The following is a 12,583-nucleotide window of genomic DNA, read 5'->3' as shown; positions in this document are numbered from 1 at the left end:
AACACGGGATGTTAGAATACAAGCTTTAGGCTCACAGTGATACCACCAGAAAAAGAACAACTGAGGCTGAGTGTAACGTAAATACATGGTGGAGATGAACAAATCAGCTTTTCTACAATGACTTGATAAGAGAAATCATTTGATAAATCCCAAGTAGGATTCTTTCGGGAAACAGAAAAGCAAACTATAGATTTTGTAGAATTTGTGTACAATTAGAGATGGAAAGCCCAGTTAAGCAGGCAATGAATGAGAACTCAAGGAACTGCATGGGAACCAGACATTGGACAGCACAGCCCACAGGTCAGTAGTAACAGCAGAGGCACATGAAGAATGGGTAGTAATGGTTCTTGCCTACAATGGAGAACTTTGGTCTTCTAGCATCCACATTTTAACTTCCTAAAAATCTGCATTCCAGCAGTATGTGACTGTACCACATAGAGATCACGACTTCCTCAGTCAAATGGGAAATACAGTAAATGTAACACTTTACTTTGACATACCATCCAATTACACTAATGAAAATAAACAACAGTAATTTCATCTTCATAAAACTTTAGAGAATGAAAAAATGTAGAGCAAGGTCAGCAGTGCTGGCAGATGGTGTAAAAGCACCATTATCCCCAACCTCGAGGAAGAAAACAAAGCTGAAGGAGCAGTCGACTACAGGAATAACTATTAAGTTATTCCAATCAATATGGAATGCCATCCATCAAACCAGAGAGGGAGGGTCTACAGACTTGATAAGAAAACCGAGGCTGCTAAGAAAAAGAGGAATGTTTGATCCAGATGCACTAATACAGCATCTAACACCAGCAGCAAATATCAGGGGAGAAATTAACACTGATCTTACAGATACACCTGCACAAATAGTGCCACAGCTGCAGTTGTTCAAGGTGACTACACACAGTAAAGGTCACTTTAAGTCTTTAAACTCACAACAGCTTTAGGCAAGGAAATCAGCCCTTAGGAGGCACATGGAAAACGTTCAGTGCATGCTGCTTTGTCACCAGATGAAGGCAACAAGAGACTGGATAAATCCGTATGTTTTAGCTAAAGGTTTATAAGAAATACCATATTTCAAACTTCAGGAACTCAAATCCTTTTCCCAGCTTCTTGAAACTGAGAAGTGAAGCAATAAAAGGAGAAAGTAGAAGATGGTAGAGAAAGTGACTGAAATGACAAAGAGGTATGAGGTACAGAAACAATAACAACAGTTTCTTACAGAGGAAACCAGACTTCAGGCAAATCCCAAGTGAATGGTTTATAACCTTACTGTTTATTATAGGCACTTACAAAAGTTTTGCATGTGTTACTTTTTTTTTTAAAGGAAGATGCAGTCTTCCTTGTCAGTTAATACTATAAATAAAATTGGAAAACGATCAATAGATACATTTCTGCTAAATGGAAATATTTTTCTTCACAACTCAGAAAGATGAAAAACTTGATGTCGTTGAGTCTACAGGAGAAATGTGACTACACCAAGAAGCAAAACAAAGTCTACTGACAATGCAAATAAATGCACGAGGTTAACACAAGTATCTCCTTCTTCTCTGGATTCCAAAACAACCGATCACTTAATTTTCTTACTGACATCTAACTTACACCACAGGTAACGTATTAAAAAACATCTGCTGCTTGCGTAAAGGTGGCCAAAAATTCTTGATTTTGTTTTTTAAAACAATTATGGTCAGCACCTGGAAGAAGTACAAGGACACTAAACTAAAAAAATAATGAAAATTCTTGTGTTTCCTTCCTAAATACCTTACTTTCATTGTTGTGGTGACAAGACAAATGACCAGAGAACTGAAGATTTGACTGATGTTACAGATCTGAAAATTTTAACTGCAGTGGAAGGCATATTTCTGTATATTTTGTAACACTCACATAAAATGCCCAGTATACCAAGACATTTACCTCGATTTTATTTAAAAAAAGGAAGTGGTAACAAGTAATTCTTAAAATCCTCTCGAGCAATTTCAAATAATAACTTCATGGGTAATTAAAATAAAAGTTGATGAACAGACATTAGTTATCAATCACCCAGAGGCAGGCAATCTCAATTTCCCCTATGCACTCACTATTTGGAATTTATGGAAAAAAGTACACCAACACAGATGGCTTACAGATTACTGTGACAATGATGGATAATAACTACAGATACTTCTTTCAGAGGCTACGCAGATGAAAGCGCAATCCTCCATAACCAGAAACAAAGAGAGGCTAATCGCAGCAAAAAAAGGCAAGTGGTACAGAGCAAGGAAATACTGAAGGAAACTGATTCCTAAATAATAAAATTGATTTAGGACACTCCTGACAATGGAACTATTTTCCACTGAAAACCAATGGACATTACCAACTTTACATCCTCAGCTCACATGATATGAAGAAATAAAACCTAGACAAAAACCCCAAAAGCAAAATCACAGTCTTTCCATTAACTTTTTAATTCCATATGACCTCTCTTTACTGCAAAAGGATATATCCACACATTTCTAAAGCAGGTTATGTGGTTAACAGCTCAGTTTGGCTCAGGACTCTGAACACATATAGGTAAGAAATGTGAGTAGTGTAACGAACTATACTAGCCAACAGTAGTTTGTTCTTACTAAGGATGTATGTAGCAAGCATTTTACCTGACCTAACAGCATCATAAACACAGATTTCAATTCAGGAATTTGTGGCCTACGGCAACAGAAACTCCCAGATTTAAATGTCAGACTTAACCAAAAAAAAAAAAAAAAAAAAAAAAAAAAGACAAGATGCACCCAGCCACTTCATATGTAAACACAGCAAACACAAATAAAACCTCCAAGTATCTGACCAGAAATAAATGCAAGTTTTCAGCCAGCACTTGCTGCCCCACAAGCCAAGTCTCATCTCTCCAAAGCTGGCAGGCCAGATAGATTAATTTTGAGGACCAGATGCAGCCTATCAGCTATCAAACAAAAACACTGACTTACAATAACGAGCTGTGTTTCTTTAATCAGCTCCATTAGCATGAGTCAAGTGTCATCCATTTGCAAGTCAGGGTCTCTTCCCAGCTGTATTTACATGGGCACACACTCTTGAGTATTGTTGATTCCACATTCTCTGGACCTTTTAAACCAATTTCCAAGCACCAAAACAAGTTTGTCCCAACTTTATGTGAACTTTCTGACAGTCTCAGCTTTACATAACAGCACATAAATAGTAGTACATAATGATCATGAATTGTACACTTAGCAAGTTATTAATCAGTTATAAAATTAAGCATTACATTCAAATGACTCTCATAGATATCCAAGAATCCATTCTGTCTGAAGTGAAAATTGCATTTGATGAAAATATCAAAGATAAAATTAGTGTAGGAATGGATTACAATTACATTATCAGGTAGCACTACTTACACAGCTTCAAATTATCCTTTCCGTACATCCACATGTACATATTGTTTTCTCTATTATCCTAAATATAACATCTATATATGTAGTTTCACACAGTTTAACAGGCTTTTTTTTTACTTGACTGACCAAATACTTCTATTTCTATCAAACTTGTGTGAAAGGTCACCCTCACCCCTTCAAATTTACAGTTGCAGTACTTAATGAAGTTTTCTAGATATATTTAACACTTTCAGAGGTGGTAAAAGTTTGGAAACAGAATATAGCTGATTTTAAAATATTTTATTTCTTATTAAGGGAATAACTATATCAAAACAGAATATTACTTATCTCAAATATATTTTTTTCCTGAGGCCAGAAGGAATCTTCAATGATTCCACAGCCTTTTACTATGTAGTCCAAAAATTTTAACATAGCAACTGAAATCATAACAACCACAACAACAAAAAAATCAGCTGATCTGTATCTCATTCTATCTAGATTTTGTAACTGTGTTACTGTTCCATGTACCACAAGAGGAAAGATACCAAACATTAATTTAATGTTATACTACAAAACACAACGTACATTCATTTTGGTCAGTATATAAGGAATTTTCTTTAGAACTGGGGGACACCATGAAGCACATAATTTAATACTGACTCATATTTTACCCCTAGTATCTTCATGCATCAGAAAAGCTCACCTGCACTAACCATGTGTACTCTTTTTAAAAGTAACACTAAAATATGTATTTACCGCAAAAGTGGTATTTATTTTCATTTTTTAAAAATAAACTTTAAGTGAGGCGATAAGGCCAAATAGTTTACATTCAAAAAAGTAACTAGCCATTGTTTAACATCTTATTACTGTTGTTACACATCTGACAAGATGACACTTCAATGTTAAGTTAACATGGTTTTCCTCTGCACAATCAAACAAAAATCATGCAGAGAAAATGCTAATTAAGATGTTTTAAGCAGCTGATAATCAAAGTAACCTTTCCTTGACCCACATTAGGATAAGAAAACCCAGCAACAGAAGGCACTTAGGCTAGAGTCTGACCCATTTTCTCTCTAAAGCTGGAAAAGTTGCTGGAGAAGCTTCAAAAGGAAACAGAAAAATTTAGTGCTAAAGCAAATTAAGGTCGTAATTTAATTCAACACCTTTCCATTTGCAAAAAGAAAATTGCTCTCAATAGGATTCCAAGTGTTGACGGTAATTTAAAAACTGCAAATCTTGCAGTAATCACACCAAAATTTGAAGTCAACTGAAGAGTTCAGGAGATGAAGAAACAGGGGTTTTTTAAAAGTTTGTAACTACGCTTGCCCTTCTTTTCTGAATTTTAATTTAAACACAACAGTAGCACAGAAAGATAAACGTGTGTGACACAAATATTTACTATGGCAGAAAGCAGCTCTTAACTTGTAGTTATTCAAATTTAATAAATTCCCAGATCAGACTTTCTTACTAATACATATGCATGACCCTCACAGCTGGATTCACAATGACCTGACTACCAGCATGCAAACTGACAAAGCATATTATAAAGCAGGACCATAAAGCACAAGTTATTCTTACTGCCCTTCCCCCACCATGCATTTTACCCTTTGTATTCTTTTATACTTACCATGCCCTCAAAGCCAACTCTGTAAAGGTTTTTAGCACCATTGTCCCAAAGAACATATGCTGCACTATGTGGACTCGACGCACTCCAATCTTGGATTTCAGTCACCTATTCAGTTGTAAGAATACAAAAATGGTTTCTAGAGCAAAGACTCAAAAGCACAATCTGAACTTAAAAATTTACTCATCTCTTCAAACTAATTAATGATATCGCAGTTCTACTAAACCTGATAAAATTCGTCGTGAAGCTGTTTTCTGCTTGATACAAGTGTTCCCTAGGTGTGTTAAGACAGCAGCCTGAATGCTTTGTAGGCCTATTTTTCTTTTGTGTATTTGGTAGGTTATCTAACTACACAAGCAGAGAACAAAATCTGAACTGCTTTGATATGTTTTCTTTTACCAGAAGCAGCATTTAACTAAGAAAAACAGGATGAAAACTATTCTAATTGCTTCAGTATGTCTGGTTTAACCTGCATTAGCCTGGTGGTTATACACTGTGTTAAGAGACAAAGCTTTATTTCCAAAGCCAATATGTTTAACACCAGTACAAAAGGAGAGTGGAAATGTCTTTCCCTGACATTTCTGAAATCAGGAGGCCACGCACCAAATTCTGAAAACAATTCCATTATTTAAAAAAAAAAAAAAAAATCCGTTTCCAGAATTTGCTTTCACTCATTTATATTTATTTAAAGTGTTTCTTCTATCTACAACACACCTTTCCTCATTTAAAAACATTTATATGCATTTATATATGTTTTCAGATGCACAGGCAAACAATTCCTCTAATACAAATTTAGTACACAAAGCAGACTGCGCAGGATAAGACTCCTATTTTGCAAAGTTTCAGAGATTTTGATGTATCTTGACGGGGAAGCGGTAAATAATCGAGATTAAAAAAGCTGCATTTAAATATCCCTTGCTTTAAGAGATTTAAACTTACTATTTCCTTTCAGTAAAATTCAAAATTAAATCCCCAGAAGTCCTAAGGCTTCCATAAATGTCTAGGATATAAAATCAGCTAAACAAGAATATAAAATAGGCTAAATATCATATTCAGGAACTTTTCACTCTCCTTTAAATGCTGTTTAAGTGTACTAAAAATAAACTCAACAGAAAACACCAGGTTATCAAGACATAAGGGCATCCAATTCTCAAACTTGGTGAAAAAAGTCATAGTGTATTTTACACTGCCTGTTGTATGTTCATACTTACAACAAACCTTCATTAGTTCTCAAGGTAAATGGAAGTTGTAAAAGGAAAATATGCAAGGGTTATGATTAGTAACTTATCATTCCATACAATTTTCAATAAATTCAAATATTTTTACTATAGCACTGCATCAAAAGCACTCAATATATTGTCCTAAGCCAGTAACATAATATCCACACCCAGAACTTACAAAGCTTTTAATTTTAAACTGGAGAAGTCCTTATAATCATTAGGTGAAAAACAAAACCCTAGGGTGCCAGCACTGAAAACCAAGAGCAAGAGATACACAAATGTGCTGCCCCACAAGCAGTAAGACTACAGAATGCAGTGATGACTAGAAAGAGTTACTCTTGATAGCTCTGTATACCACCTCTCTAGTAATGCTGAAATATGCTCAAGATCTTAATGTTGTTACAAGTCAGTCTTCAACAGACAACCATGACAAAAATATAATAATTTAAAAAATTCTGTGTTGGTATTGTAAAAAATGGAAATGTAAAAGAACTGGCGATGGTATACACGTCCTCCTCTTTCTAAATGATTAAGTATTACACGATAAGATTAAAAAATGTCCAGCCAATTAAAATAGTAACTTTTCTGATTGTATTTTTACTCTACAATTATAAAGGCCTCTGAGGCTATTAACACAAGCTCAAACAGGTGCATCTTTTTATTTAAACCAGTTTTATTTTTACCTTTCCTCTACGCCCATTGCCACCATCTTGATCTTCCCATTGCCAGTCAACTCCTCGCACCACCCTGGCACCTGCAAAGATTCCTCTTGCTGTAATTTTCTTTGATTTACGTCGAGACTCCAACAATACCCTGAAGTTATTAAAAGAAGAACCCACAAATGTCAAGATAATAAAGGAAGTCCAAAACAAATCTTTGGGGATGGGAAGGAGAGCATCTTAAAACAAAAATAACCCACAACTGCAGATTTCAGTGCATGAATCACACAAGCAATACACAAGACAAAAAACCACGAGCTTCCAAAATCTGATTTATTGTATATTTACAATTAGTTTTTTAATTATAACAATTTTTCTCCGAACTTTCTACTACCAGCATTCATCTTGTAAATGCTTGCATATAGATCTGTACTTATATTATTGAATTCATTAAAGTACATGCAGTCATATAAACACATTTCTGTTTCTCTTAGATGTACCCTAAGCTAATACTTCTGTCCCACAACTGCCCTGTCACTTTTATTCAGAATTATGCTATTAAGAGCATCTCTTTTCCCTCCTCCCTCAGTTTATATTCTACATGCTTTTTACAGCATCTCTTGGCAAATTTAAGTCAATATGTTAACATCCATTTTTTCAGTCATATCGGGGTTTTTTTAAAGCAAACCTCTTCTTTTCCTTCTGACTTCAGCAGGACTGAAGTAGACAAGCCTAAACAGAATAGTTCACGACTATTTAACTAGAAATAATCATCTCAAAAGCCACCAATTTTCATGCAACAAGGTTTCTTACTTCATGCCAGGAACATGTTGCCAGACAAAAGAATTTTTCAGCTGACATTCAGAATATTTCCTGACCACTTCAGGAAATTTCTCAGCCTCCTGCTAACTTTTAACATCCAGCAGATGGCACACAAGGAGAAAGTTCAACCATTACAATCAATGCAAAGAGCGCATGAAAATACTGGTCTTTTTTTTTTTCCTAAGAAAAGTAGAAGAGTTATTGAAAACACAAAGAAATCTTGTTTAGAGAAGCTTCTTTAAAAGTTCTCAACACCTACAAAACTGAGACACAAACCTGCATACCTTACTTCATTATGCCACCCAAATCATTTCCCAGACTCAAAAATAAAATATTAAGAGCTTATGCTTCCCTTCATCAAAACCTTCTTACACGCCTCTTGCCATTTTTCCTGTGAGATATCCCTCAAATTCAACAGCACTGCTTTGCCCTTTTCTCCTCCCTAAAACAGTTAACTTCCATCATTTTTTCTCAGCTAAGCTTGATCCAATAGAAACAGCTCCTTGGCAGAAGAAGCTGCCTTCTAGATAAGAGCTCAGTGAGAGCAAACAAAGAAAGGAGAAAGTGACAAGATGCAAAAAAGTTCCAGCAGTATTATACACAGTGTACAATTATCTTCAAAACTAAAACTTGTGTTGCATTCACCATAACCAACCTCTTGAAACTACAAAGGAAACTTCAGCTTAAGAAAGCAAAGAAGTCTGGCAAGCATTCTCAAAAGCAATGAGACTTTTAAAAGAGAAATAAATAGAAAACAAATTTGTATTTTGTCACCTATTCTCCTTTAATTACACTAAGCCAGCATTTCTAAGTACAACTTCTAACTCTTCTTCTGCATTCAACATTCCAATTGAGCATAAGTTTATGATACCCATTTGGTACCTAAATATACTGGTGTGATCCTGCAAAAAAACAAACAAACAAAAAAACCAGAAACAAAAACAAACAACAACAACAACAACAAAGTTTTTACATTTTGATTCAGCCACTGACCTGGGCATCTGAGCCAGAGTTAAAACTTTTAAGCAAACACTTGAGAATATAAACACAGACCCTACAAGACACAGCGTGAGACCTCAGGTTGTGTGGTCCAGCCACTTCCCTTAACTGTAAAAGAACTGATTAAAGCACATTACTAATTTACAGCATACTTGTAAGTCTAACTTCTCCAAGAAAAATATACAAGTGTTGTCTTACACGTGTCACATTCAAACAAGTACCATATCTAAAAAAAAAAGATTTTGATGATTTAATGAAAGAACATTCAGGAAACAAATCACAGAGGTGACACCAGAGCACGTAGCCTTGACGCAGTGCTTTTCCATAGACCTCCAAGTATTTAGCAGCAGGCAAATATCACTGTTCTCACTTATGTGGTAGATAAATCATGACAGAGAGGGGCTATGGATTGAGATAAGTTGTTTAAAGTCAAGAACAGCTATGCAAGAACACACTAAATGCAATTTTGTTCAGCGTTTTCCACTGAGAGATGATAACAGATGCTTAAGAACATGAAAACCAAGGCAAGGGTAGAACAACCCTCCATAGTATCTTTTCTCTGCTTCCTGTAGTGAGCAGTTTAAGCATTCAAATCCAAGTATTTATTTCCAGATCATTCTGTTTTCCATAATCTTCAAGGAGGGTATTTTCCCTCAGTCTGTCCACACCATTATTGAATCTAATTAACTTTCACGTTCAGAAATTCACTGACAAATCTTTTTGTGATTACATATAGTGTAAAGGTAATTGCCTTTGTTTTAAAGCTGCCATATGAGAACACAACAACTAGGAGGACCTCAAGGAAATTAAGCAAAACTGAATAATCATATCCTAATTTTTTCCTGTACTCCATTCCTCCTAAAATTTCCGTGTTTTCCAAGATCCAAAGACTTATCCTAGCTATCCTCCTTCACAAGGGGGTAGAACCAGAAACAGAATCAAACCTCAAGCCGCTCTCTTACCTAATCCAAATATCAGCAACCAAATGTTCAGTTTAAAAGCTTACTACAAATACCTGTTTCTACTTGATTTCACGAGGAAAAAGTTAGGTTTTACCTTTCACTTCCTGGTGTAGTAATTCTGTAAAAACGATGCCTCAAGTGATGTTTGTCCCCGTGATAGCAAACTGTGCACAAGTCATAATTCGTGCATTCAGCACATTTCCATCGGATGCCAATGATAGGCTGCTGTCGACAAGTATCACACATAGTCCCATCATGCTTGATACCTGTGGAAGGAAAACAAAAAGAACAAAAAAACTAAAAACTTTGCTGCATCACTACACAGACTTCTGTTGTACACCATTACAATTTGAAACCATATACTAGAAAGTTAACAACAAAGAAAGGCTGCTGCTGATACCCTATCCGCCTATATCACTGAGGGGAAAAGATAGAGGACTTTGCCTCTTATCTCCAGTTGTCAGTCTGTTCCGGAAATATTCTATCTTCTCTCAGCTTAAAAAACTGAGAAAGCTATGTCTGTTTCCTTCCATCTATACAAAGGAGAGAAAGAAAATGAGAAATCTTTTAACTACAAGTTAAAGGGTCAGTAATGCATTTATCAAAATACACAGGGCAATCTAGAACTTTCTCTCTGGAGTACGGCTATCAACACACATTATATCACAAAGACTACTGCGCTCAACTGTGTGCGGCAGCCTGAAAATTACTGGTTTGACTTACACATCTTGTACACTAGAAAAGATGAGTGCTTGTCTCTATTCTTTTTTACACAGGAAAAAAAATTAAGCTCTCTTGGATAGATGCCGTTAGCTTCATGAAAATCTCTTACCATTTTTGAAGCATTTTATCGTTATTCTGGTTTTGTTTTTAGAAAGAATGTGCCAGAGACAGACCAGATGTAACCCACCAGCATGGGCTCTGCCAAGCCTTCCACAAAAACTGATCCCAAGACTGAAGCAGTCTTAGAGCTCTGCCAAGCTACAGCAGAGTGAAAAGGATCAGTCACAAAGTTTCCATCCACCAACTCTGAATTCAGTGAACAGCCACAAGTTTACTAAAAAAAAAATCAAATTCTGCTGCTGTTTGGAAAAAAATTGAGCAATAGAAGAGAGAAGCACTAGGATTCAGTCTGTAGCACTAGACAGAAACGAGCACTAAGAGTAACATAGAATTTTCCCACTCCCCCTTAAAAAAAACCCAGATCAACTTGAAATTAAGTGAGGAAAAAGAATGGATTTTGCCCCCCCCAGAAGGGATGTTTTGAGAAATGACTGCCAAATTCACTGTAAAGCTATTAGTCACTTACATCCAACAGCTAAGCCATCTGTAGCAAAGAAAAACCAACAGTTGGAAAGGCAAAACTGAAGGAAATTATTTCTTGTTTGATCATTTCACAGAAACACGTAACAGCTGAGGCTGGAAGTAACCTTTGGAAATTGTCTCTTCCAACGGCCACTGCTCCAAGCAAGGTAAACTAGAGCTGGCTGCCCAGGACCATATCCAGTCAAGGTTTTGAGCACCACCAAGAACAGACTCCACAACACAGCATATTCCAGCATGTTCCACACCATCCCTACAACAAAAATGTTTCTTCTTATGTTTCAGTGGAAATTCCTGTATTTCAATTTGAGCCCAATGCCTCTTTTGCCCTTTCACCTGACACCACTAAAAACAGCCTGGCTCCATCCTCTTTACAACATTCATAAGGTATTTATATACACTCTTAAGATCTCCCTGAGCCTTCTGTTCTCGAGGCTAAGCACCACCAAGACCCCTCAGTCTCTTCCTGTACCACATGCTCTTAAGATTCTTTACAACACAAGTGCAGCCCTTCACTTGATTCTCAGTACATCTCTCTCACACGGGGGACTGAAGCATTTTACTATTTTTTTGGCTTCAAAGCCAAATTCTTCAAGAGCGGGTACATTAAAAGCACTGAGATATCTTGCTAGTGTTTTTGTCACCTTGTTTAAAAAGTCTAACTAGTTATGGTGCTTGGGGTTGAGAGGTGGTATTTGTTTTGCTTTTATTTCTAACTGATTGCTAAATTGGTATTTCACATAGAAACAGAGAAGTTACACATCTTTGGATTTTATTTTTTTTCAATGCCTGCTGAACTTCAGGAAAGACATTTGGCCAAGGAATACATTTATTCTGGATGTGAAAGGACCAAGGAATTGGATGCTGTAAGATTCTTCCACTTGACCAAATGGCAGGAAAAAGGGCAAAAAGAGGTATAATCGGGAATTGTGTGACACAATTGGTCATCACAATTGTGACACATAGGTCATCTCACTGTAAACTTAAATAAAAACTAAACAATTCTAGCCACTGAGGCAAAAGCTGCTATGCAAAAACTCAGCAAAATTTCTTTAGGAAAGATCAAGAAAAAAAATGTACAAAGATATTTGACTCAAGTCATTTTACTGACCATAGTGTCTGGGACTTAAAAAAAGAACAGTACATGTCTGTACTTGAAGTGTCTGATCTAAAGGGACATATCTGGATCTCACAGATCCCTAAACACCATCCTGATAGATACGGCCTTTCTTAATCCGTTCCCTGACACGATTCCAGCAGCAACACCCACTTCAGTGCATGCCTCACCTGACCATGCTGCTCCATTCTTTCCATTATGCGAGCAAAAGGTTTTTGCAGAGCTGGGATGCAAACTGCATCAAGAAACATACTAGGCCAGAAAATAGTCAGGAGGAAAAATATTCAGCTGAACTGGTTTCCCAATCCCATTCTTTGAGGTGCTGCACAACACTATCGCCATGAGAAACAAAGAACTGCAGGGTAGGAGCAGGCAAGCAATCCTGTTACAGAATGTCTAACCGCTGCACCAGACATTGGGAGGAAGAAGTAGATTTGTGTGCTTCTGGTGACACTGGACTAAGAGACCTTAAACTTCATCTGCTAATAAAAAAGG

At 36.4% G+C, this 12,583-nt stretch overlaps 1 protein-coding gene across 3 annotated transcripts in view; it reads right to left on the bottom strand.

Annotated features, from left to right (window-relative positions):
• The window catches only part of MIB1 (MIB E3 ubiquitin protein ligase 1), a 78,445-nt gene that overhangs the window by 59,084 nt on the left and 6,778 nt on the right, over positions 1-12,583 (bottom strand). For all 3 annotated transcript variants that reach the window (XM_048289302.1, XM_048289303.1, XM_048289304.1), the window contains exons 2-4: positions 9,743-9,914; positions 6,890-7,019; positions 4,990-5,094 (exon numbers count right to left, since the gene is read on the bottom strand). In XM_048289302.1, the coding sequence (XP_048145259.1) occupies positions 4,990-5,094; positions 6,890-7,019; positions 9,743-9,914 (407 nt within the window). The remainder of the gene's footprint in view (positions 1-4,989; positions 5,095-6,889; positions 7,020-9,742; positions 9,915-12,583) is intronic.

Source organism: Corvus hawaiiensis, chromosome 30, assembly GCF_020740725.1.
Source record: "Corvus hawaiiensis isolate bCorHaw1 chromosome 30, bCorHaw1.pri.cur, whole genome shotgun sequence".
NCBI lineage: Eukaryota > Metazoa > Chordata > Aves > Passeriformes > Corvidae > Corvus > Corvus hawaiiensis.
This window is presented reverse-complemented; position numbering and strand designations above follow the sequence as displayed.